Source organism: Platichthys flesus, chromosome 3, assembly GCF_949316205.1.
Source record: "Platichthys flesus chromosome 3, fPlaFle2.1, whole genome shotgun sequence".
NCBI classification, from domain to species: domain Eukaryota; kingdom Metazoa; phylum Chordata; class Actinopteri; order Pleuronectiformes; family Pleuronectidae; genus Platichthys; species Platichthys flesus.
In genome coordinates, this window is record NC_084947.1 from 23023791 (window position 1) to 23050466 (window position 26676).

At 42.4% G+C, this 26676-nt stretch overlaps 1 protein-coding gene across 1 annotated transcript in view; it reads right to left on the reverse strand.

The window, feature by feature from the left end:
• Window positions 1-138: 138 nt before the first annotated feature.
• Window positions 139-26676, reverse strand: part of LOC133950663 (citron Rho-interacting kinase) — a 43446-nt gene continuing 16908 nt past the window's right edge. Inside the window, exons 8-39 of the mRNA XM_062384742.1 lie at window positions 25664-25804; window positions 23671-23796; window positions 23043-23138; window positions 22711-22827; window positions 22386-22495; window positions 21952-22126; window positions 20786-20983; window positions 20636-20689; window positions 17550-17747; window positions 15206-15399; window positions 14588-14723; window positions 14399-14503; window positions 12766-12906; window positions 12344-12463; window positions 11646-11871; window positions 11348-11500; window positions 9991-10161; window positions 8364-8544; window positions 7687-7775; window positions 7483-7587; window positions 7014-7183; window positions 5278-5358; window positions 4929-5064; window positions 4499-4638; window positions 4186-4278; window positions 3912-4020; window positions 3553-3681; window positions 3140-3220; window positions 2790-2868; window positions 2528-2701; window positions 1963-2251; window positions 139-768 (exon numbers count right to left, since the gene is read on the reverse strand). Of these exons, the coding sequence (XP_062240726.1) occupies window positions 745-768; window positions 1963-2251; window positions 2528-2701; window positions 2790-2868; window positions 3140-3220; window positions 3553-3681; window positions 3912-4020; window positions 4186-4278; window positions 4499-4638; window positions 4929-5064; window positions 5278-5358; window positions 7014-7183; window positions 7483-7587; window positions 7687-7775; window positions 8364-8544; window positions 9991-10161; window positions 11348-11500; window positions 11646-11871; window positions 12344-12463; window positions 12766-12906; window positions 14399-14503; window positions 14588-14723; window positions 15206-15399; window positions 17550-17747; window positions 20636-20689; window positions 20786-20983; window positions 21952-22126; window positions 22386-22495; window positions 22711-22827; window positions 23043-23138; window positions 23671-23796; window positions 25664-25804 (4341 nt within the window). The 3' untranslated portion in view covers window positions 139-744. The remainder of the gene's footprint in view (window positions 769-1962; window positions 2252-2527; window positions 2702-2789; window positions 2869-3139; window positions 3221-3552; window positions 3682-3911; window positions 4021-4185; window positions 4279-4498; window positions 4639-4928; window positions 5065-5277; window positions 5359-7013; window positions 7184-7482; window positions 7588-7686; window positions 7776-8363; window positions 8545-9990; window positions 10162-11347; window positions 11501-11645; window positions 11872-12343; window positions 12464-12765; window positions 12907-14398; window positions 14504-14587; window positions 14724-15205; window positions 15400-17549; window positions 17748-20635; window positions 20690-20785; window positions 20984-21951; window positions 22127-22385; window positions 22496-22710; window positions 22828-23042; window positions 23139-23670; window positions 23797-25663; window positions 25805-26676) is intronic.

A 26676-nucleotide genomic window follows, 5' to 3' on the forward strand; every position in this document is an offset into this window, starting at 1 on the left:
CTTCATCTTCGGTTTGCTAAAAACAACACAGGGAACACTTGGAGCAAAACGTCGCGGAATAATAGTTTCAACAAAGTATGGCCTGGACGGCGACTGTCAATAAAGCAACCATATGCAGGTGGATATCAAAGGCTGTGCAGCGAGAGGACCGGACATTTGATCCATAGAAAGACCGGTCCAGTAACAAAAATGGTTTTAACTCCTGTTCACATCCGATCTCATGTGCAAAGTGTCGCTTCCTCCGAGTTGCTCTCCATCTTTCACCAAACGTCTGTTTGATCCTCGGAGCTGAGAAACAACCAAATGAGATGTGTTCAGATTGGGATCAAATCTTCATACATGTCACCTCCTCTGACATTGTTCATCTCTCTGCAACATCGAACCCAGTTTAAAAAAAAATAGACATGGCTTCACCAGCCGACTATTCCCTTTATCTATAAAAACTCAACACAGCAATATGTACAACTTTGAGGATATATATTTTATAAAGTAGACTCTCTTGGATGTGTAGCTCAGTGCAGGTTCGCTGACACCAAATCCACTGAAAGCACGACTCAGTAAAACAGAGGATTGTCGCAGGAGACGTCTCCCAGTGCAGGTTGATGTGTTGCCGAACGTGGAGGAGAGACTGCACTATGTACAGGCAATGAGGCTGCCAGTCAGCCTGAGTGATGGGGGGATGGGTGTGGAGCGAGGGTTCCCAGCGGTTTCTCTTCAAACCTCGAGTCACGAGCAGGTCAAGGTTCACACTGATGACTGGTCCCACACCTGCAAGACAAGAGCAGGGACACAGAGTCACAATCGTCCTTTCGATTTCAACATGAGATACTTTGATATAAAAAAAAACATCAGTGACATCATTACTGAGGACTCTCAACAGATGTGTGTCTTAAATGACTCCAAAAATTGTTTTGTTCAAACTGGAGTAAATGATGTATTGTTGTGGACTATTTTTAGGGTCAGATAAACACATTTGGTAAACAGAGTTGCTCCCTATGTATATCTTCTGTTTACACTGCATATTTTTTTATATTCTCTGTATTTATTGATTTGTCTATTTTTCGACTGTCCTCTTTGCTGATGCAACACAGCAAATGTCCCTGTTGTGGGACTAATACAGGGTTTTCTTATCTTGTTCTTTCCTGCATAAACCTATATTTCATTTTCCTTGATTACTTACTGCAGTTTTGTGTTTTCCTAATTTCTTGCTTCCCTAGAGGAAATGCTCCCAAGCCAGAGGTTGAGACTATATCAAACAGCCACGAGATAAAGGGGTCCAAAGTTGACGGACAAGATAGAAAAGAGGAAATGTCTTCAAATCCAAATATTTCCCTTTGTCACACTGTTGAAAGCCTGATATTGTTCATATAAGCTGCACTGACTTTGTGAGACCATGTCCCTGATGCGCATGGTTATTGATTGTTTTTCCCAATGACAGACATGAGCAGTGTACGTCAGCCAACATGACCGATCTGAACCTATATATCATTCAAGTTTGTCCCAAGCCTGTCGGGGCTCGACACATTTTATATTGAACTGGGCACGATGTTTGCTGAAAATAAACCTGAAGCAATTCTTAGATCAAAATGTCTCTCCAGAAGAACACAACACAGTGATCTGCAGGAGGCTGTCACTCAATCATAACTAGTTACTGTACTCAGGAGAACTGCATGGATACGGATAAGTGCACACTATCTGATCTTGAATCTGTCCGTCCGTCCATCCATCCATCCATCCATCCATCTCTCTATCTACTGTATCTATAACTGGTGCACTTATAGTCCTCTTGAAATGACAACGTTGCATGATAGGAACTTGATATTTTTGTGCGATCAAATAAGTGAACAGTTGATGTTCCAGACAGACAAGAAACAGGGGAAGAAAGACAGGTGTGACTCTGGGCAGAACTGGTCATTAGAAATTCCCTGTAACCGTCCAGCCACCAGGATGTCCCTGCAGTACCTTGTTGACAGGGGCGAGCTGTGTTCGGACAGACCCAGCATGGAGTCGAGAGCTGTCCCCGAATCTCCCAGGTGACCTCTCCCTGCGGCTGTCCAGCACTCTGCCAGGCGACTTCTCTCTCTCCAGCGGCCGGGCGGGGGATTTGTCCCGTCGGAATTCGGTGCGTCCCTCCCGGTAGCGATGCGGCGTGCTGGGCTCTCTGTGCAGGCCGTCATGGCTGCCGGGGCCCGAGGACAAACGCTTGGTGATGTGCTCTGTGTAGGTGGGGGGGCCTCGCTTGCTGGGACTACTGTAACAGACACAGCGGAGAGCAGCATGTCACGAGAAAGTGTGAACAAGAAGATTTCACATGTGTACAGCAGATGATGATGTTGGCCTAGTCTATTAAAAAAAGGTTTCTCTGTGTGAAACTGTTCAGAGTTTACTTAATGTGTTTGGATATGATGTGTTTTTGTGGGCGTTCAAGTGCTTTCAGTCTCCTACACAGTGTCACTGAACCTGTGTTCTATTGTCTCTACTTTGGTGTGTTTTTGTGAAGGGATCAAACATTACAGAGGGAGCTGACCCTCGACTGGAGCCGCTCCTCTGCAGCTCTCCAGACTCTCTGATCAGACTTCCCTTACAGCAGATGACCCGCAGTTTGTTCTGGTAGGACGAGGCCAGGTAAATGGCCCCGGAGGAGATGGCTGGGCCCAGGTATCGAGGGCTGGGGATGTCGAGGTGGGCCAGCACTGTAGGACTGCAGAAGGACAGACAGTGATGCCGGGAAATACAAAACAAATGTAAAACTGTTTGAAACTTGGTAGAGCTGATCTGATCAGTCTCACCCCAGAGCTGCGTGTCCCTGCACCTCGATGACGTCCAGGGAGTTGAAGTAGGTGACAAACAGGTAAGGCTCTCTGTAGGCTGCACCAGACAGGAAATCAATCAATTTGTATAGGTCATATTCACAAACCAGAGTTTATTGTCCTCTGCACTTAACCCTCAACATGAGTGAGACAAAACAACCCAAATCCCCTTTAACAGGAGGAAAACCTCAGAGAGAACAGCAAGTGAGAGATCCCGCTCACAGCAGACGTGCCTGGATATCATGCGTAGTAACACATGAACTATAGAATTATATAAACATTAACATTTGATTCTCTGTATTAATGCAGTTGATAGGAAGTTTACAAACCAAAAGACAGAGGCAGCCGACTCCACTTGATCTCCTCAGTGCGGCTTCTTCGTCCGTACGTGTCCACAAACACTCCGAACTCTGTCAGACAAACAGAGACACACTCAGTCGGCCTCTCGTCGGGTCTCACGTCAGCAAAGGACGAGAGATTACAAGAGAACGTCATCACATGTAGAATCAGACACAAATGTAATTTGATCATTTTTATATCTAATAAAGATCAGACACACAAGGACACGGCAGGAGAGGAACAAACTGAAAACATACTTTAGTGTTTATAATGGCGCTTGTTGTCTCACAGTGAGGTTCAGTAATTATCTAGGATCGTATACCCTCCTACACTGAGTAGCGCTGTCTCCACTGTGAAGAGAAAACTCGTGTGAGTGTGCAGCAGAGAGGTTGGCTGAACCCACCGTGAAAACACAGCAGGTACTCCTCCTTCTGCACGCTGCTCGCCACCTGCATGATGGCGATGGGGAAACTGTGCGACGAGGCTGCGAACACGGCCGAGGCCAGAGACATGTCGTTCTTATCCAGGAACTCTGCAGTGGACAGAACACAGGACCAGTCTGCGGGTTAGACACTGAGCCGGTGACCAGTCATCACACTGTCAGATTACACACACACCTTTACACAACACTGAAATGTTATACTATTTTACACAAAGTCTGCAGTGAACAAATAATAAACACTCCTGTAAATCCTTTGACCACAATACAAGAATAACACTAAAACCGCTGTGAAGATTTTCCATAACTTCCTGTTTCCTTACCCTCGAGCACAAACTGCTTCATCTCAATCTCATAGAACTTGTTGGTGCCGATGATGATGCTGTAGCTGGTCAGATGGATGCAGCTGCACGGCTCCAGAGTTTCAATCTCCTGTCAGATGAAGGCAGGTCAGTTCAAGTTCTTAGTTCTATCTTGGTTTGGTAGATAACATTTATCTTTATATTATCTGCTGCTTCTTGTTTGAGTGTTCCTTACACGTATAATGTAGTGTAACCATAACTAATGTCAAAAGCTGTACTGACAGGTCATACCCACCTTACGGATGCAGTATTTGTTCAGATTGTCATTGTAGCGCAGGATGGTGATCTTGTTGGGCATCGCAGCACATATACAAGGACAGGTATCGATCTGTAAGAAAGCACGTGTGTCACTTTGAACTGTAAAGAGCTTTGAGTGGTCATCAAGACAAGAAAAGAGCCAAAGACACACAGACCATTTACCAATTACTTTCTACAGTCAGTTTGTACAAGGACATCTTTCTCGCAGCGTGCAAGTAAACACTTTAAAGTCTTGAAACAGAAAATCTGCCTCATCTCAGGGTTTCACAGAGAGGAAGAAGACGACTCACTCTCCCAGCAGCGAACAGATGGCAGCCCTTCACCGTCTCAAAGATGTAGGGAGCCAGATCAGACTGGCTGGGCAGGTGGGACTGGGCCAGAGACTGTTTAACTCTCTTTATCTCCACCAGACACAGTGCCCTCTCCTCACCTGCAGCACACACACACACACACACACACACACACACACACAGAGATAGTTCACCTCTAAGTCATTGTGTTGTCCTGTGTAACAAGATCATATCTACAAGTTTCACCAAAATGATCAAACGGTGATGTGGTCCTTCACAGATCTGAATGATGACTGGTAATGATGGCGCCCACTATCTAAACATCTTGTCAAGGCAGGAGACATTTGCTTTGAATTGACATCAAGACTCAAATCCTGCTGCTCAGTGAAAACTTATCAGCAGTTGAAAAAGACAAAGCTGGACATCTCACCAACGATCATCAGCAGTTTCTCCTGCTCTTTGATGATGTGGATCTGAAAGACTGATCCGAGACCAGGGACGTGAGTCAGGGAGTTCTTTATTACGTTCAGGGCGTACAGCCCCTCTTCTGATCCCACCAGAACGATCTGCAGCACAGCAGCAGAACAGAACCATAAATATTCGGGTGAACATGGTGAAACTTCACACGAATGTTGGAAGCGAGCCCTGAGCATCTGCTTCGAGCTTCATGTTCCTGCATTTAACTAGATCCTTCTACTTTTCAACATAACTCAGAAGGTGTAAAAATATTGAATATGTAAGATGAGTTATGTTTTAATACACATTCTTCACAGCAGCACCTGATCTGTGAGAGGGAGGGTGCAGTTGATGTCCAGCCTGTCATCTCCCTCCAGCTTCAGCAGAGAGTTTCCCAGCAGCTTCTGTAGGATCAGAGAGAGGTCAAAGGTCAGCTGGGTCACGACCTTGACTCGAGCTCAGGGGAGGGAGGCAGCAGAGGAGCAGGACAGGGGGGGCCGGGTGGCTGTGTGCAGGTTCACAGTGTCAGAGGTGGGACCAAGTCACTCCTGTTTTAACTTTATGATTAGATTTTTTTATTACACGTGTAAACCCTGATAGAAAAACATTTAATGTATAACATGAGACTTTTCTTTTCAGAAGAGTCGGCTAAAAACCTTCCTTTTTAATAAAGCTGTCTGTCTTGAACCTGCTCTTAGTTCTGCTGCTATCGGTCAAGCTTGTCCAGGGACACATGGAGCTTTTCTGCCCCCCCCCCCCCCTCCTCTTCATCAAATTGTGTATCATCAACACATTTTACTGACTTGACTTCTTTGACAGAAATCTTGTCCACATGGTGGATCTTGAAGGCAGCTGACCATGGATAAAGATTAAAAGTAGATTGTTGACTCATTATTACCGGTATTAGTAACATCAATCATTAGTGACTCTGTTTTCACTGAAAACATGACCATTAATAGACATGTCAACAGACTGGATTCATTCCCTTAACTCCGTTCAGTAAGGCCTCTGAAACAACTATTACCTCTACTACTCTGAAACTACTATGAATATTTATTACAAATGAAAACCTGCATTATGGATTATTAAATGATTTAGTATTAAATTAGTTTTAGGTCATTTGAGTCGAGATTGTGTCATCCAGTTTGTGACTTGTGTCTCACAAATGATGACCTAGAGTCATGTGACTTGAGTCCCAGTCTGTAAATAGTGTGCAGAGGGTCAGCGTGGTAATAAAACAGACGGGTTCACCAGCAGGTTAAAACAAAATCACTGTGGGATCCCTGGTCCTCTGGGCAGGAGGACTGAGGAGGACCAGGCCAAAGATGATCAAACATCTTAAGAATTAGTGAAGGACACCGAAGAAAGGGAAGAATATGTCAGCAGCATCCAAACTTTACATCAGGACACAAGGACAGTGAGAGTGAAGAGAGGTCACAGCAGGTGAGATGAGAGCAGGGAGAGGGGTGACCCACCAACACAATGACAGACACATGCACTACTCGAGCCTCATGACGTGTGTGTGTGTGTGTGTGTGTGTGTGTGTGTGTGTGTGTGTCTGTGTGTGTGTGTGTCTGTGACTCTTGTATGTTATATGTTGGTAACTCTTTACCTGGACCAGAGGAGACAGAACCATGAGTCTTTTGGAAACAGCAGCCTATGTATCCAATGAAACCCAGTGGAATGGGCAGAACAGAGCAAATCAACAAAACATGCCCATATATGGGACATACGATGTGACATGATGACAAAGCAACAAACAGGAGTGAGAAAAGACAAAGAGAAAGAGATGAGAGAAAGAGAAGAGGAGAGAAGAAGGGAACAATTAACGACACATATAGAAACTGGGAGTCATCCATCCTAACCTGTTTCTTAAAATGACTTCAGAAGGTAAATCTGCTCCTCATGAAGATCCCCATACACTTAAACAGTGAGTTATGGGCCGCAGCCATTGATGACAGTTATCTGCGACTGTGGTCTCGGTTCAATTGAGTCAGCAGAAGATGATGATGAAGAGAGGCAGTTGCCTCAGACCCCCGCCTGCTCCAGAGATACTCACTGCGTCGGCCTCGGCCTTCTCCCGAGAGGCTCGTCCCCCGGCCACCACCGACTCTATGACGGCCACCCAGCGCTGTTTGTCTGGGAAACTGGGAGCCATGAAGTAAATAGACTGTCCAGGCCAGCAGGGGGCGTGACAACCAGACTCCAGCTTCAGGACATAAGGAACATCTGACACACATGGAACAGAGGTAAGGTTTGACTTCAGAATACTGCTCTTAGTTTAATGGTTTCTTATTATTTATAGTATCTAGATTGGCACTATTTAGAGCGTATAGCTCCACTAAGGCCCAATAGTCCTATCATATTCAATTACGACTTATACCATTGAAAATCTGTAAAAATATTGAAAAACTAGTCTTACAAAATTAAGGAAAGTGATAATAAACGTTCTTGATTCCACCATTTGATCCGGATCCACACTAAGAGTTCATATGACGTCATTCTTCAGGAGACCACTGAGTGTTTACCTGACTTGGCCGTGTTTGGCAGCTCAGATGCTCCTACAGCTCCGTGCACCATCACCTCTCCATCTGACAGACACAGGTCGAACTCCTCCAGCGGCTTCACAGACTCTAAGTACCAGACACAGAGCAAACAGAACTGAACCTGGAGGAACTGTCGTAGGTGTGTGAATTCTGATGTTCTGCTAAATATCCAAACAGGTTAACAACCTTCCCTGGGCTCTATCTCGTAGATGGACACTTTGGTCCCATCCAGGACCACATACTTCCTCTCCCAGCCTTGGCCTCGCTTCCCATTCCTGCAAACACACAAAGAAACTGCATCATGACAGAGCACAGGCCGTGAAGATGAACAGTTTCTGCAGGATACTTTACAATGGCCCTTTTTTTAAAACAGTTTAAAGTACCAGATAAGTGGCTTCGCCAGACAGCAAAGAGAGTTCCTGTGAGGGTTCAGTAACATGAGGCTGCCTGATCAGTGGGAGGAGATGACACAACCAATTGGTACTGGTATTCAATCCTCGTCATGCACCTACACACATACAATACAAAGAGCAGCATCTTGTTGCCCATCAGGTAAATTTCAATCACAACTTAACCCTTTAGGATTGAACAGTTATTACTTCAAGGTGTTATTGTACTTAAGCTTTATTGTTCTACCAAAAAAAAGTTAAATTCACTGTTCCACCTGTGGGAAGATTCCTCTCATTCTGACCTTGTGGTTTTAAAACTCACAGAAGAACAACATAATTTTCGTGCCAAATTTCATGGGCTTGTGCACACAACTAGAGGTTAACAGTAGGATTTGTGGACACCCTGATCCATTATCTGCACATTATCTGATAGTGATCAGCTTCAATGATCACACCACTGTGTACGTGGCTCACCTGGGCAGTTTCATCCAGCCTTCCAGGTGCATGTGTCCACCTGCTTCTTTGAGCTGCTGGCCTGGAGAGCTACCTTTGTCCCGACACAGCCCGTCAGACAGATGCAGGGAGCAGTCGCTGGACATGCCACATGTGGCTGGAAGGCAGGGGGAGCATTTCGGGTGGCACAAAGCGTGACACTCTGAGGAGAGAGAAGAAGAAAAAACATGGTTTAAGAGGATGCAATGGCAGACAGGGCCTTTGTGCAGACAGGGCCTTTGTGCCACTGGGTGTTGTGGGGGCATCCTAACAAGGACGTGTATAAATTAAGAAATATACAAATTCTGTTTATTGTGAACGTTTTCATTTGAAGGAGCATTTCTAGTTCACCCTAGTAGTTAGTTAATCTCAAACCATCCAAAAAATAGATTGACCCTCACAATGCTCTCACATATTTTAATAACACACCTACTCATAATGCACTAGTGCGGTGCCCTTTCTGAACCTGCCTGTTTGGAGTAGTCTGTTTGTTTGGCCTGTGGCGATGCTGGTCGCAGCTTTTCTTCTAAAACTGTAAATGTGACCTGCAGTAATCTAGCTGCAGCAAATAAAAACCTGCTGCCGGACTCCACAGAACCTTGACCAAGACTTATGCTGCACACCTGCCTTAGCTAGCCCGGGAAACGGAAGAAAATAGATAATTCTATGCAATATAAATGGTTATGTGCAATCCATTCACTGTACATATCCGGACACATAATATATTTCTTTACACTGTATATACTGGATTTATTACATTTATATAATTTGTTCTATATATTGTTGTATATTTCTATTTCTTTATATTCCTTCACCCATGTACTGCATGCTGCTTATGTGATGTCTATCTGCTGGTTTAACATTGCAAATTTGCAGGGACTAATACGTGAGGTGTTAATCTTAATCTTAATAAGACAATGTGTTCACTCCCTGTGGGACTGGAACAAGCTGTCATTGTAAATGTCAGAACACAGATAACTGTAAGTCAAAATAATGTATTCTCTTTCTATTCTCAGAGATAGACCTCCAGATCCACTCTAGGTGGGAGAGCTCTGTCCTTCTCCAGCTGGGAAAATATTTTCTCTGCAACTCTTTACTTTTCTTTAATAATAAACAAAAGACAGGTTTATTTCATCTGCTAGATTATTTCATTTCTCAACAAATATCCACCTCACTGTTTTCCTGAAGCTCAACTCAGTCAAGAACCCTGAACTGGAGAAATAGTTTCTTGTTGTCGTGATCCCCAGAGTCACTGACGTTAATGAGTCTCAGCTGCTACAGAGTGCATGTTGCCTGTTTATTCAAAGTTAATTCATATTAAACATATCATGGCCAAATCGCACCAAATTCGACACTGCTCTTCCTTGTGCCCTTAACAATACACATGCCAAGACTGAAGCTGATACATTGAACTGCTCTTGGGACATTATTTCCACATTGCTGGAATTAAAAGATAGATGTTACAATATCCACTATACAATGGAGAAAAGAAGAAAAGAATATAGGGTCAGTAATTGTTGCTCCGTTCAATCTATACTAATTTTGTTTTCAGTTTACATGAAGTGCATCCAAGTGTCCATGACTCTCTATGTGGTCACACTGAACTCACCAAGACAGGTGGCGGCTTGGCGACCGAAGTGCACGGTATCCAGGCACACAGTACACTTGGCAGCTCTCATATTGAGTCCCACTGTGAAGCGATGGGGGGTGTTGTGGTGCACCACTCTCTCCCTCTCCCTCTCTCTGTCCCTCTGACTGTCCTTCATACGACGGCTATACTCTGAACACAGTCAGGGAACACAGTGAGGGCAGCAGCTCCAGGCACATCGGTCACTACAACACCTCAGTGCACCATGCTGTACCAGACCAGCCATGAAGTCAGTTCAACAAAAGAAGGCTTCCAAGAACTGTAAGATGTTTGGCAAAATGCATAAGCAAGTCAACTGTGAAGAAAAATAAAAGTTTGAGAAAGAATATTGATTGAATCAATCCCTTTGCTTGTGCCCACTCACTGCTGCATTTTAAAGGCATTATCCAATCAATATCAAGTTCTCTGTTGGCTCACCCACCACAACACTTTCTGTAAAACATTGTGGTCGCCTGAAGTTGAAAAGTCTATCTTCACATATTCTAGATATTTACAGAAAACAGCTGAAATAGGTCATTATAATTTCTGGAGTTTTACCATAAAATACATTTATATATCTACAGTTCTTACATCTATTTTACATTTTTGATATAATGGTCTCAATGTTTTCTTCGTGTGTTTTCCTTTTGTTTCTGATTCTTATTTCTATCTCATCACAATCATCAACATTTGGTTACAACGACACAACTTTACGATAAACATCATCCAGTCTCTTCTTTTGTAAGAAGAAATGCAATGACTGAATAATACCTTTAATTTTAAGTTCAGAGTGTGGGTTCAAACAGCGCTTTGTGAAGTTATCATATGGATCATCTCTGGTAGTGTATGATGTGATGTTCAGGGTGGAGTGAAAGAGCAGGGTTCTGCAAATCAGATTGACTAAGCTTCAGCAACCAAGATAAAAATGCTTCAGATTTCTAAAGCTGTGCACTGAACAGAGACAATTGACTTGAAGGTGTCTCTGCCTCACCCGAGCAGCCTGATGGGAGGTGACATTCTATCAAAGTGCAGAGCTTTTCAAATCTGGCTTGTCAAGGATGTGAATGAGACAAAAGGAGATAAGAGACCAAACTGCAGAAACCATGGGTTTGAACAACTTACTTTCAAAAGTGACCCTCCTTCTCTCTGAAAGGTGTGTGAAGGAAAAGGGATATTAAGAGAGTGAGATTAGATCTGTTTGTGTGTGTGTGTGTCTGTGTGTTATGTGTGTGCTTATCTATACATGTAAGAGCCAGTACGTGGAAAGTATGGAGCCCAGACGTGTACTTCTATTAGAGAGGAAAAAGTTGCTTTTCCCCATCATCATCTTTTCACTCACCTTCAGGTGTTGCCGTCTCCTTCCTACGTCCAGAGTTGGCGGGTGCCAGGCTGCTCGGGCCCTGCTGGTGTTCAGGAGACTTTACCATGGCAGACATAATCATCTGCTGCCGGGCCGGGTTTGAGGAGTTACCATGATCTTTATACTGGAGCGCTACATCACAATAGATATGTTGTTTAATCAAGATGAGTTAAGTGTTTCTATTGTTAAAAGAAGACAGTAGTAGTAGTCACAGTAATAAGCTATAGTTAAAGTTGGTGTACAGAGTTGCAAACACAAGTATAAGCTGCAGTCTGACCTTCCTCTCTGAGAGACCGCAGCTCAGATCTCATCTTCTGCAGCGCTTCTTCCAGGTCTGTGCAGCGTGTGCGCTCTTTTTCCAGAGCCACCTTCATGTCGCTGTACTGCAGAGGAACTGGCTGGATGCTGGGCACCGGGGAAACCTGGCCTTGACTCTGCCCTTGAGCCTGGGCCTGAGCAGCCATGGCAGCCAACAGGTCCTCTCGACGACGGCCAAACAGACCCTGAGACACACACAAGCACTCATCAACAAAATGGTGTAAAATGTGACCAGAGATGAGAAGCTGGAGAAACACTGAGAGACAGGGTGCAAAATCAAGTTAATCTGTTTTAATCCATTACTATGCTCTGTTGATTATGAGTCACTGAGTGGTGATAATCTACAACACTTTTTGAACATGCAAAGTAGCAAAATTTGAACACAAATCCGGAATTTAGCTTTTGTAAAAAAAAGCATTTATAATTTGTTTCTTTTTTTATTCAATTTCCATGAACGAATATTAATTAAACAGATTCTGGACAATCTAATGAATTCCATAATATTCTTCACCTCCTATATAGATATTAATTTGGTGAATTTCATTTAAGGCTATAGTAATTGGGGGAAACAAAATGAACCTTCTCACTCTTCTATTCCAAATTCAATTTTACGAGGATTTCCCAAAATATCCAAATGAGTCGATGATCCCATCTGACCTTTTTCTTCTTGGAGCCGCCGTGGGCCTGGGACTGGAGGAAGTCGATGAGCTTGGTCTGCTGGGTGATGGTCCCCTCCATTTTCACCTTCTCATGAGAGTACACGGCCTGCAGGTGGAGCTAAGTGAACACCACTACTGCCATGAATTTCTCCTCATGTACTTCACTTCGCACAGAGAGGCCGACAAAGACAGAGAGGAGGGGGTATGTATGCTGTGGGGGGGCATGTATGTGCATGTAGCTTACAATATCAAAACAAAGTGGGGAAAAAATACAAGACAGCAAATGATAGAAAGATCTACTCCAAGTTAAAGTGTTCATGTGTCTGTGCTAACTCAACTTTCTAATATCCTCTGTGTTCCTCCTGTGTATAGACATTACATTGACAGGTCCATCATGTGCGTGTGTCTGTGCAGGAGCACCTGGATATTCTCCAGCTGGTATTCCAGGTCGGTCCTCTCAGTTTTCAGCAGGTCAGTCTGGTCCAGAGCGTCCTGCAGACCCTGGGTCAGGCGGAAGATGTGGGTCTTCTGAGCGTCCATCTGCTGCTGCAGTTTCTCTTGCTGTGGAGATAAAACCGCTCTTTCTTCACCGTTCGCACTCTGTGACTTTGCCTCTTGAGCTTCTTACAATTGATTATTTCCGGTGATGGCAGCAGCTTAACCTTGCAGTATGGTTTGACATTTGTTACAGCTGGGACACAACGCACGCAAGAGAAGCAAGTTTATATTTGGTAATGGTAATTTGATTTGCAGCAACAGCATAAATCGTGGAATAAAAATATGAAGACATAAGGTAACAAGCACAAAAACTGTTGAACAACTAATATTTATACTTGTATATAAATATATAAAGGAATATATATATATATATATTCTGGGATGTACATTATGGGATGTACAGCTAAAGTTTGGTCATTAGGTAATTTGTTAATGAAAAGGTGAAAAGAAACAATACAGCCCTTGAAGAAAACAGACATTAAACTGAGCTTTTATTCAGATGTTGATGTCCTGCTAGTATTTTATGAACTTACCTAGAATGAACATCAAGAACCATGAATTATTCTGATAAATCAACGAAAATGTTGAAAATGCTCCAAAAATGTAAAAGATTTGTGTATGCGCCCCCTGATCCGGATCAGCACCACCATTTCATGGGTTCTTCCTCGGGTCATGCCTCACCTCTCCAAACAATTTCACGGAAAATGGTTGAGTAGTTTTTGGGTAATCCTGGGGAACCTAAGTCAGTTCCAGGTTGGGAGATATGAGAGCTTGTTTTTTTGCAGGCAGCTGAGAGTCTTTATTCTCAATTTAAGGATTGTCACTCTGAAGTTCTGTGATATTGTTGCACACACAGCATCTTTCCCCCCAGATACCAGTGATGTCTGGGACAGTGAGGGGCGTTCACAGAGCTTCAGTTTAGGATTCTTGAATTAGATCATGGTGGATTTTGAGGTCTGCTTTGAATCATTGTCCTATAGAAGCCAGCCTCTTTTCACTTTCACTCTCTTGACTAATTGCAGGACCTTTGCATCTTGAGTTTGTTGATATTTAGTGGATAACATCCACCCCCCTCTGTGCAGGGTTTCCTGTGCCACTGCCACACAACCCAGATGCTCAATACTTCCACTCCCATGCCTGACAGCAAGGAATGTGTTCTGTTTGAGGACTTCAGATGCTGACTCTTTGTGATGAGGTTGCATCTTGGATTTCCTTCTGGTGACTCTCCTATGAAGACCCTGTTATACGCTGCAAAGTGAACGACCCTTAGCTACACTGTCTTGCGGCTCCTCTGCAGTTACATGATAGTCTCTCATATCATTTGCAGCCTCCCCTGTTTTATAGGTATCAGTTCGATGCTCAGTCAGTTTCTCAGAGGAGCTAATGGATGTTGAGTAATACCTCAAGGTTTAAATATTCCTATTGAGTACACATTTTAAGAAAGACCCATTATAATGTCAGCTGTTAGCTGCAGGGGCTGTATTTACATCTCATATCCTTAGAAATTAACAAAATGTACAATACGTGTCTGTCTGTGAGAAAATAGAGAATGTACCTCTTCCAGCAGTCTCTGCTTCAGATCCCTCTCACTCTCCAGCTTTTGCTGCAAACTGCGGGCATTCATCTCCAGCATGGCATGCTTCTTCTCCAGGTCATTCATCTGAGAAGAGAACGCAGGAGGAATTTGCTGCAACATCTGTCCACAAGCAGTACAGAGCTACTTAAACAGTGTGGAAATGCTCACAGTGTCTGCAAGGCTCTCAGCTTTGAGTTTCTGGTCTTTGAGGGCCTGCTGCAGGGCCAGGATCTCAGCTTTGTGTTCCTTTACTGCCTGGTCCACAGCCTGACGAGACTCTGAGCTGCGCTGCTCTGAACGAAGCCTACAACATACAGCATGACATGTTTACACTGATCATTTTCTAAACTCTCTGAGTGTGACTATAATGTGTTTACTGGCTCTTTTTGACTCACAGTAATTATTTGACTATTCAATTTCTTCACCCTTGCAAAGTGAGGAGCTGTTGGTTGCAGTTCTCTAAAGCAGTTACTTTACCCACTTTGCATCACAGTGCCCTGCCTACACAAACTCAAAATATAATTTTATGTATTTCCCAGAATACCTTCTGATAAACCCCAGTGAATACGGCCAACCTGTTGTATTCAGTGTGTAGGCAGAGGGATCCAGATCCAACAGAAACATTCAAATCAAAAACAGTTTTCTATATAAATCATAAATAAACTGATACTGTGACCATTTATTCAAAATGTTAAATGTCTTTGCAGATATTAAAGGTCACTTCAGTCAATATATGTCCACAGAAATGTTATGTTGATGTTGTACATACATGTGAATGTTCATCACCTGTTCTGTTTCTCTATGTCCAGCAGTCTCTGGATGTCCCTGGTCCTCCTCTCAGCCTGGTTCTTCTCCTCCTCCAGTGTCGCCCTCCAGGCCTCCCACTGTCTCTCCTTCTCCAGCAGCTCATCGTTCAGGGTCTCCAGCTCGAGAACCTGCTCCTCCAGCATGGTGCAGGTGGTCTTCAGTGTCTCAAGGTTCTGGTGCAAAAAATGATTGAGATGAGAAATTCTTCTCTGGTTGAAAGCAAAAGTGTGTAAAGGGCACAGCTGCACAAGCTGCAGTCAATACTTCTCAGAAAAGATTGCAGCTTTATAAAGGAGAGAAAGAGAGAAGTGTAGTTCACCAGATTAGAACTGTTGATGAACTATTAAGAACCCCTGTTCTCAAAAGACCTACTTGGAAACTTTTAATATCAAATTTTGTGTTTATCAAGACAGACAAAACACACAAAACAAAGCGGCAGATCCCCTCCCTGACCCACCCACGTACAAACAAAAACAGGACGGTCACACAAAAGGAAGAGGTAGATGTTAAATAAATAAAAATAAAATAAACATAATAATATATATGTATATATATATATATATATATGTATGAATGGCTCCAACATTAGTAAATGAACAGGTGGCAATGTAAGCAATCAAAGTTTACTCTGAAAACCACTGATGTATACATTTTGTTAACATTTATATCAGATGATCTGATACAGGCACTGGCAATGTGTCAATACAGCTCAAACAGGGAGGCCACATTTTAAGAAAGATATTATGGTTATTTTATTTATTTTATAGTGATTTTTCTTCAGCTATTCATTTAAAATAACCTTTAGATTTGGAAAGATGGAGGTGGTTACATTTCTTAATAAGCAGATCCACTGGAAAGTCCAATTTTTTAAGTTTTGTCCTGATGTCGCTGAAGTCGTGCCACAATATATTTATCTTTGTACATGACCATGAACAATGTAAAAATGAGCCCTCCATTATACCACATCTAAAACACACATTTTTAGATTTAGGTTAATATTTATGGGATTTGTGTAGTGTGGACTTCCACCTGTTGTATCAATCACAACACTGCAATTAAAAAAGACTTCAAATCCAGTACCAGTGCTGCTGTAGGATTATTTACATGATATGTTTTGACACAACATTTTTCTGTGTTATTCACGGGGGCTTACACAAAGCCCTGTGTTCGTGTCTTACAACGCACTGCTTTAGACAAAGCACTGGGAGACACATATAGCCTGTGCTGGTACTGCAGCCCTCTGAAGTCCAACGCTTCCACAGCTGACACGACCTGGGAGTGATGGGGATGACACATCCCTCCCACACACCACCCCATCCCTCGTCTATGACTTCCATCGGTGGTTACACAACCATCAGGACCGAGAGCGCTGCTGGACACCCACACACATATCCTCCCACGGGGGCAGCGCACACATCACACAGCCTCCTCGCTCGCACTCTCTCCCCCTGCATCCAGAATACAGCACATAACAATACTGAAATATTCCCAGGGTTTCTGCTGCCTGATTTACACTTAACACTGTCAGGGCTGGGAGAGATGTCTGGGTCACCTGTCAAACTGGTGTCTGACGGACCAACTGGGAGTGGGAAGTGGGCAGAGGGACAGTGAGCGGAACAAGAGGAAGGAGTACATCTGTCTTAGAAAGAAAACTGCAACTGCTGGGTTTTTCTTTTTTTTTCAAATATTCAACCGATGACAGCTGCTATTTTTGGCAAGTTCATACAGAAATTTGAAAACTGGTGGATATACTGGTGTCATGTTTCCTGAGTTGTGACTGGGTTGGAAAGTCAGCTGTTGTGTTGTGATTGTGTGTGTGTTTACTTGGGAGGGGCATTCCGTCCAAGGTGCTCAACAGAGTGAATGGATGGAGAACAGCAGATTTCACATATAAATCAGGGCAATGGATAATAACACCAACATAAATAATTGCATTAAGGAGCAGTAAGGAGCAATGTACCCAAAATATGATAATGAATGTTATTTGACAATCTCTTTAGAGGTGCCCTGTGCGGTTTTCTTGCAGACAAATAGTCTAACAAAGGTCGTGAAAATCATTTTGAAACCTGTACTGTTAACATCTCTGTACTCTTGCACAGCATTGTTCTATATCACCACCAGTGATCAAATGTTATTCTTTACTGGAGCTCCAGTGATACTATGAGTTAAATCAAAGAAACTGCAGCTTGTTTTTCAACTCTAGAGTTTGACCACAGTATGGGCCGATATTTAAGAGGCGAGTATCAGCCTGTTCTACCCACAAATCAACATGGCATACCAATATTGGATGATTCACAGAACTGGACCGCCAGCTGCCAGGTACCTGTTTCTGGTTGTTCAGGTGCATCTCGCGGTCGGCCACTTCCCGACGAAGTCTGTCCACGTCCTGGCTGAGCTGCAGGCGGTCTTCTCTCTCATCCGAGGCCTCGTCCAGCTGCTTGGACAAGTAGAAGTTCTGACGGTTCAGCTCAGCGTTTTCCTGAGTGAGTGTGGTCAGCTGCTCCTCCAGATCTGTGATCACCTACAGAGAGTAACCAGGGCATGCAAGTTTAAAGAGAGCACGGTATACAGGGAACCCATTCTGCAATACAAATATACAGAATCAACCAGGTGACAAACAACTATTGATCAATTGATCATAACATACATTTTCTTAATTTTCCTCTATATTGGCTGTAAACTAATTCAAAGCCCTGAACAAATATGACTGTTTTGACATTAATTATAACTGTGGTTCATAAAGGCGCCTGAAAGTTGGATTAATTCATCTGCAAATAAAAGGGTGAATAAGCTCAGCTTTGGTAAAGGAAACCACCTCCACATTAGTTTTCTAAGCCTTCACCTATTTGACACATGAAGTGTTTAAAATAATCTAGGAGAAGAATCCTACAGATGGTGTATAATACCATCTGTATTATACACTTCTCTCTACTACTTGTTTCTAACTCAGGATTCAGGAATCGGAGGATGGAGCCAGTTAATCATTTCATCAGCACCAGTGTGTTCCGTTAATCAGCCATGGGCACTGTGCACGCTGTAGGGAGAGGGGGGTTAGAGGCTGATGAGGCTGCCAGGTAAGAGCCCCTGATTCTCAGCTCTCATGAGAACATGTGTACCACGCAGAACTCAAGGTGGTGCGGAAAAGAGGCAAAGCTTTTAAGTACATAAATTAGCTGTCTGTTCTGTACTGACTCAGTGCTTCTGCTCCCCCGAGCCCGGGGACTGACAGTAGCAACTAAATACTTGAGGTGGGGCGGGGCAGTCAGCGAAGGAGTGGATCAAGTGGTGATCTGGCAAGCCTCTGTATTTACTCTCCTCACCGCTCATCCTGATCTATAGAGCAACTCACTCCCAGAGCTTTGCATCCTCAAAACTGCTGAATACAAACAGCATCATACCATTTGTCAGGGCTGTGGGTGTACATCAAACATAAACTCTAGTTAGAGAGCCAGTAAATCAGTCCTGCAATTCCCTTGACTAACACTAATGTAACATTTACTGTACACCCATGGCACAAAATACAGAGGAACATCTGCTCTCTCTATCAAACAGACTCAGCGGCACCAATGCAGTGGAGAGTGAAGTCACCAGATGGTGGTTTACAAACGGTTTCTAAATGGAACCACTTTTAGTCCATTCTTTGGAATCTGGATACTACTACTTGGATACAACTTCATTCTACTGTGAAATTTGCAATAATTTTTTAGTTTAGATGAAATAACCATGAGGAAATGCTAGTCCGGTCCAAGAGGAGTGCTTTATATTGAATATTGCAATGGTTTAAAACAACCGGACATATTATATATTAATGCTGGTTTTAATATCACATAAATTACCAAATTATATAAAAATCCACATAAAAGGGTTGAACATGACTCATAACACCAATGTGTTTCAAACACTCTTGGACTTTGCAGGGCCAATGCCCATTAATTGTAAAAACATCCTCTATTCAAAATTTGAATAATAGAAATAATAGTGATTAAAAAAAACTACAAATATTACCAAGGTGAACAGTCTTAACGATAATACTCAGGGTCTCCAGCTCGAGAACCTGCTCCTCCAGCATGGTGCATGTTATTCTCTATAACTCAAGTGTTTCTAATGTCTTAAGTAGTGCAGCCAAATAAATGTGGTTCCACAAATTTCCCTGTAGTCTCTCTGTTGGTCTGTCCACAATGTACAACGGACAGACCAACAGACAGACCAATGTTGCAAGTCTTACAGGAGCAGTGCAAAAAACAGAGTGAAATTTCAAGATTTGCTCGCTGCAGAAACTGGCTGCGTTGGCCTGGACACTGGCCAGCTGGATCTATGGACAGTGCTCTCTAAACAGTTTGTGAGTGGGTGGATCTCGAAACAAGGGCATTGGGATAAAGAGAGATCATGGTGGCTTCGGTGTTTATTAAAGATATATTCATTTAAAAGCACTCAAATGAGACAAAGTCTGTTTCTCAAGGGTAATGGGACAATCAGGGCTCCACAGTGACACCATCCTATACTTTATGACATTATGTATTATTAAAAAAGATGTCAAAAAAAGATACTTAAAGAAGGGCAAAGCTTTGGGATTCAAACATACTTAACAGCCGCCCTTAATGTCTATAAGATAAATGAATAAACAACTTCTTATTAACTGTAAGATCGGGACAAGAACTTAAAAAGGTGAAGAACACAGCTTGCTTTATAAAGATGCAGCTACTTTTGATTGGTTTCGTCACGCATCATTATTTGGTTGACCTCACATGATGCCTCATTATCAGAAGCTATGGTAACAAGAAGATTTACATGATATGGGTATATAAGTAGGGAAGACAATGACAAACTAGTCCACAGGGTTTTCAGGTCAAGTTGAGTAGGTGACACCATGAAGAGATATCCTGTTCACCAGGCCAAAATATGCTCTGTGAAAGATCCTTGAGGCGTTCTTGAGATATCATGCTCATGAGACTGGATTAGATGGACAGAAAACAAAATGCCCCTGGCTACAGAATAGTTGGCGCAGATGAATACAAAATTCTCCATGATGCCTCATCAACCATGATGCTGGGATAACAGCCGCTATCTCCCTGTTACTGTTCCAGCTGATCTGGTGAAAACAAATTGCTCATTTGAGAATTAATCTATCACTAATTTGGGAGAGTTCTAAAACAATAGCGTGGAGCCCAAAGGTGTTGACAGTTTGAGTAAATAATACACTTCCAAACAAGTAAATAAGGATGATGAGTGTGATAAATGGAAGTACAGGGGAACTTAACACAAGATATCAGAAAAACCTTGTGAGTGTCAACTCTTGGTTGTTAGTTCGGATGTGTGAAGCTTCTGCTGACGCACAATGTCACCAGAAATATCTATTCCTGGAAAAATGAAATAGCGAAAAAAGCGTGAGCGCGTAGGTGAGCATCTTACCGCACAACTGTCTCTCAAGGTATCAAACTTGCGTTGTATCTCATCCCTGTGGGCCTAATTGACAAGACAGAGGGGGACAGATTTCAGTGAATTAAGTAACATCTGATGAGACATCATGTTCATCACTCCTCTACTTCCTCTGTCTCTCACTCTGAGCACAGTGATCTCCTCCTCAGCCTCTGCAGTGGTCTCCTCCAGCTCAGTCTTGGCGTGCTGCAGTTGGTTCTCCACAGCACGGCGAGCTGCCTGCAGGTTGCTGATCTGGGACTCGCGCTCTTGCAGCGACAGGGTCAGCTCCGACACTTGGCGCTTTATCTCCAGCTTCTGTTCCTCGTGCTCCAGCCCGATCTACAAGGACCGACAGGAAGGAGGCCATTCAGGATCAGGGAGCAGGAGGAGGGGATTCATCCAAAGGAGCAGTGAGAGAAACATGGTGACATGACTCAACTGCAGGGATGAGAGGGCATTAAACCTGACACCTCACTGTGTCGGGCTCCACCTTGATTCATTGTTATTGAATTTTAAACAATATGATTTTTCCCTCTACTACACAATTATAACGACACATCTGAATAATTTGGAACAAGTAAGTTGGTGAATACAAGAGATTCAGACCTCAATGCTAGGATTAGTAAACTATGAAATATGTATATTTATATACAGTGGGGTCACTTGAAGGAAACTGAATCTTTCCCATTGCAAGTAGAGGAGTTTGCGTTTCAGTTTCCCCCCCCAGTGAGTCATCTTCAACGTCTGAAGCTGAGAAGCACTCTCACCTCGCTGTCGTGCCAGTGTTGCTTTTCACATGATTCAAAGAAAAAATTGCTGTTGCATACTGTGTCTAAGGTATAAAAAACAATAAGTACAAGATATAAAAAAGATATAACAAAAACAACAAGTTGCACAGGAAAAGGTGCAGGGTCAACATCTAGACTGACAAAATAAAGAAGAGAAGTGTGTCATAGTCCCTCACAGCTGACGGGAGCTGTAACCGATAAAACCCTACTGTCTAGTGAAGAGTCAATTGACCCAGGAGGGAATGCTGACTGTATCCGGTGCAGAAAAAGCCAGATGTTGGTTGGTGATTTGAACAGTGGAAAACTTCAGATAAACAAAGTTTGATTGTGTAGATTATTTCAAAACAGCTGAAAAATGACTTGGTATTGAAACTGGTTCTCGCACAGAGGTGACCGCTTGACTGAACGTTTGACTGTGTGTTACTTTTATGGAAAAACTTGTATCTAATAATCTATCAACCCACAAATCTCACTTCACTAACCCTGCCTTCTGCCCCGACCCCTTTAATATCTTCTCACCTCTCTGAGCCTGGTTTCCTGCTCCAGCACACGGCTCTTATTGCTTTGCTCCTGCTGACTCATTTTCTCTAGATGCTCTTCCAGTTTGGCATTCTGGGCCTCCAACTTCCCAGCCTGAGACTCCAAATAGAATTTCTGCTGGCGAAGCTCTGAAATCATCTCCTCCTGGGCTTTCCTGAAAACAACATCACACATGAACATGCAAAACTTCCTGGATAACGGCAAACCTTCCAGATATTATTTGGTACTAGCCACATTCATATGTGCTCCTTTTGTTCATCTTATAACAGCATTACGGTTGAAGCAGATATTATATTTGTGACAACAATAGAAGGCTTTTCCTTGAATTCACAATAGTGTATTTAATGAGAGTTTTTCAATGCTTTTAATCTATTGTTGGATGGAAAAACAGTGTTTTGTGTATCAGTACTTACATGTTTTTCTGTGTGTAGATACTGCTGTTGGCTGCCAGTTTGTTTGCCTCAGACAGCTCAGCAATTCTCTGCTCCAGGCTGTTCATCTTGGAGTCCATAGCGTTTATGGTCTGAATAGAAATGATAGAGACGATAACTTGTGGCTTAATTAAACATTCAGTCGGATCTTCACATCACTTGGTTGAATCAGGCTCAGGTTCAGGCTCACTACTGGGTTCTCGACTTTGACCTACCCAGGTTATTCCAAACAAGAAAATCTGTGTCAGTGTGATAAATGGTAAAATATGCCTTAAATAGTGTCACTGCCAAGCTGGTCAGTTCTTACCGCCTTCTGGTCACCGATGATGCTGCACTTTTCCCGCACCTCCTCCTCATATCTGCTCTGACTGGACTCCAGCATCTCCTTATCGGCCATGTCCGCCTTCATCTGGGTTTCCAGCACCTGCTCAGTGCCAGGCAGCCCACATAACCAGAACCAGAATATCACTTCACAGGACATAGGTTGGTGTGAAGAGGACAGACACAACGCAAACCAGCTGAAGGTTGACCACTAAACATAGCACAGTGCGCTTCCTGTAATTTCACCTGTCTGATGTTTCACATTGCACCCAACTCTCGTGACACGTGTGTGAGTTAGTTTGTGTTCTGACATGTTACCTTTATCTTGTCTTCATAGAGCTGCTCCTTTTGCTTCAGATGAGTCTCCAGCCGCTGGGCTGTGGAATGAGTCTCTCGCAGATTCTCCTCCAGCTCCTGCACAAAATAAAAACATTTAATTTAGTTAGACACTGCATATTGAAGATGAGCACTCACATGCCTAAAGGCTGAATGTAACCCAAACAACCGCCCCCCGGGAAATTTGTGATCAGATAGACTTAATGTGCCTCATCATCTTTAAAAATACACTTAAATGAGGGTGTTTTGATTGTAATGGAGCCAAAAATAAATTAAAATGCCTTCCAATCGCACAGGTGTTTTTTCATATTAGATATAAGATATTAGTGGTTAAAAGAAGGTGATTTAATGAATAATTCAATAATAAATACATATGTCCCTTGTCTTCAAGAAATAATCTCAATGATACTGCCTGAGAAAACAAGATAAAAGAAAAAAAAAGAAAAAACCTAACACCAGCATGTGTTTGGTATAAATAAACGAATCTTAATATATATTTTTTTGAACTATTCAACAAAACAGCACTCCCCCTGCTATGATGACAATTAGCTGTGTTTATACCTCTGCTGTTTATTTTAGCTGTGCACAGAGGATGAAAGGTGGGTTATACCAGAATCTTATCTGCCATCTGCTGAATCTGCTGGGCCTTGCTCTGGATTTCATCTTTCAATTTAGTCTCTCGGCGCTCAACAATCTCCAGTCTCTTCACCTGGTTCTCAAGAGTCTTCCTGCCATCCTGCACACAATGGATAACAGTAATAAAAAGACACACACACAAACACAGGGTTAATGTGACCTATCGGATATTTCTTTAGGTTTCTTAATAAATGCAACCTCAGGTCAGAAGATCCACAGTCCTGAGAAGTACTTTCTGCTATTTGGACATCAAACACATTTAGTGGGAATGCTAATTGACTTAAAGTTTCTGCCTCAAGGAAGAACTGATGATCCCCTGTAGCAGCCGGATCCATTTGGCTTGTTAGAGCATCCACCTCTGCAATGTTTATATCTCAGTATTCTAAATCCCTCACAATGGTTCCAAAGAGCCCATTTGCATCCATGCGTGATGGTGTGAGAGATTGTAGGAGCCGTGTAACTTTGACCACTTGCATATATTTTTTCCGTTCACTCTCCTGTCTGAATGAACATATTCTTATTACCACATTTCCTAATCTGGAGCTCATTGTGCAGTGTTATTTTAGAAGAACTCATAAGATCCCCTTAAACATTGTGTTTAATCTGTAGGTAACTACAGAGACTGCATACAATTTTAACAATATTCATCCGTGTATGTAGTTTACATTGCAGAATTTTATTAAAACAAATGAAAGATAAGAACTTTGAAAGTTTAACATGAGTAAATACTTGTTTACTACAACACCATGCCACCATGGTAATCGGCGGCTAAAAAGATGGGTTGTATTCTGGTTCCTCCAGTCTGCATTCCAAAGGGTCCAAGGTCAATATACTGTAACCCAAATTGCACCTGATGGCTGTGCTGACAGTGTATGAATGTATTGTTATAGGAAAAGCACTGCATATAGAAGCACTGTATCAATATGTATGAGAATGAGGATAAGACAGGAAAAGCGCTATATAAATATTGACCATTTTAATGCTTTTGAATGGTTCTGAGTACTTCTGAGACAATGGTGAAGATGTTGAAAGTCCTATTGTTATCTGCAGTCCTCCACACTTTGGTGTCTTAAGAGACATTCATGGCCATTCCTTCTTTGTTCCCATGTTTTCCATTCTAACTGAACATACGTTCTGTCTGCTTGGATATGGGTGAAAGTCTGAGACTAGGACTGCTTGTTGTGCTGGGGGACATCAGTGCCTGCATTTACATGGACACTAGTATTCCAATATTAACCTGATTAAGCAAAAAGTCTGAATAAGACACTACCATGTAAAGTGTAGCATTTCGACCTTCGTCACATTTTGTAGTCCTATTGAAGTTCTCACAGCATTAAACAACCTCCAAATACCAACTGCTTGATAACCCATGAGAAGTTGTATCTTTTGGTATCTGGTAGTATCGTATATTTAAGTATTTCATGTTGAGGTTTTATTGTAAAACTGATGCAGAGATGCAAGTCATAATCAGACTATGCTCTGTCCCATGGAAAAGGGAATATGAATGGAATATTCTATTAGCAACTCCTAACTGAAATAATGTCTTATTCTGAATAAGGTCAATAGTCAGAATATTGGTGTCCTTGTAAACTTAGTCACTGTCTTTAGGTGTACCCAGTGTTCCCTTGAGGTAGTGTCACCAACCAGAACATACAAAACTCCCATGAACACAAGTGAATTTGCTTTTTAAGTTATGATCAACCCTGACAACAGTGCTCTATGAAAGGTGCAAAAGAAATCATGGTTAGAAATGAACACATAGGCTCTTTGTGCTGAGCAGATAAAATACAGATAATTTATTTATGTGACAAGTTCAACAAAGTTATTTGTTGATGCTGCACATCAACAAATGACATGATACAAAGAATAATGATACAACACAAACAAACTGGAAGGGGGGCAAAACATACTGTATATATGCAAGGCTGTGTGTTTGTGTACTGTGTATGACTGAGTTGTGGATGTACCTCGGTCTCACGGAGGCGTCTACGCAGGCTGTCACTGGAGTCTTCCTTGTTCTGGAACCTCTCCAGATCTCGTTCCATGCGCTCTTTGGCCAGTCTCATACTCTGAAGGAGGTCTGTAGCCTCACCACTGGCTTTCAAGGCCTAGATGATAAGAGAAAAATCACAACGTTTGTGTCTGTGCATGTTATGTACAGAAACTTCAAGAGAAAGTTGATATCAACCTTGTGTTGTTTACAGTCCACTCCAGCAGCTAATTACCCCTCCTTAAACTCTTCTTTCAAACATTCCCCTCTTGGCCATAAAATGGCTTAAATGTAACTCTACACATTATTCCTCATTTTACAACTGAGATCGATTCATATGTTAATGTGGCCCCGTCTCCGCAAACATATCAAACTGGACCACTGACATCCTGAAATCCAATTGGCAGTGATAATTTCACAGCTCCTTGATCAGAAGATGAAATTCCTATAGTTCCTAATGGCTTCTCGGGATTGGTCAAAAGGAGACACATTACTGTTACATGTTTAAAAACTTGATCTTCACCGGATGGGAATATTGATTGTGCTTAATAGAATTTATCAGATATACAGTATATGCAGCTACACCACTTGCATACCCCAAACAACACTGGATAATACTTTTTATTATAGTTGTTGATAAAGCTAAGGAGTGTAAGAAATAACTGCTCATTCTTCATTTGCTCATTTGCTGCTTACTTGTAAACAAACTACTAAACACAACTATTATGAAAGTCTTATGCTTCTGATTATTTCTGAAGTTTGCATTTAGCCAAAGAAGATCAAACCCAAATGTGGCTCAGCCAGTCTTAAATCAGTCTCATGTATTCTTGGCAGAATTGATGGTATTTTTAAATATAAATTTCTTGGAAAAGGAGAATTAGGCTGAAATTATCTTTTTGAATGAGAAAAAAACTGCTTTACGCCAGTAATTAAACAGTAAGTCTAATTTCTGAGACAGCTTGATTGTTCTTGGTCCACACCCCAAATCAG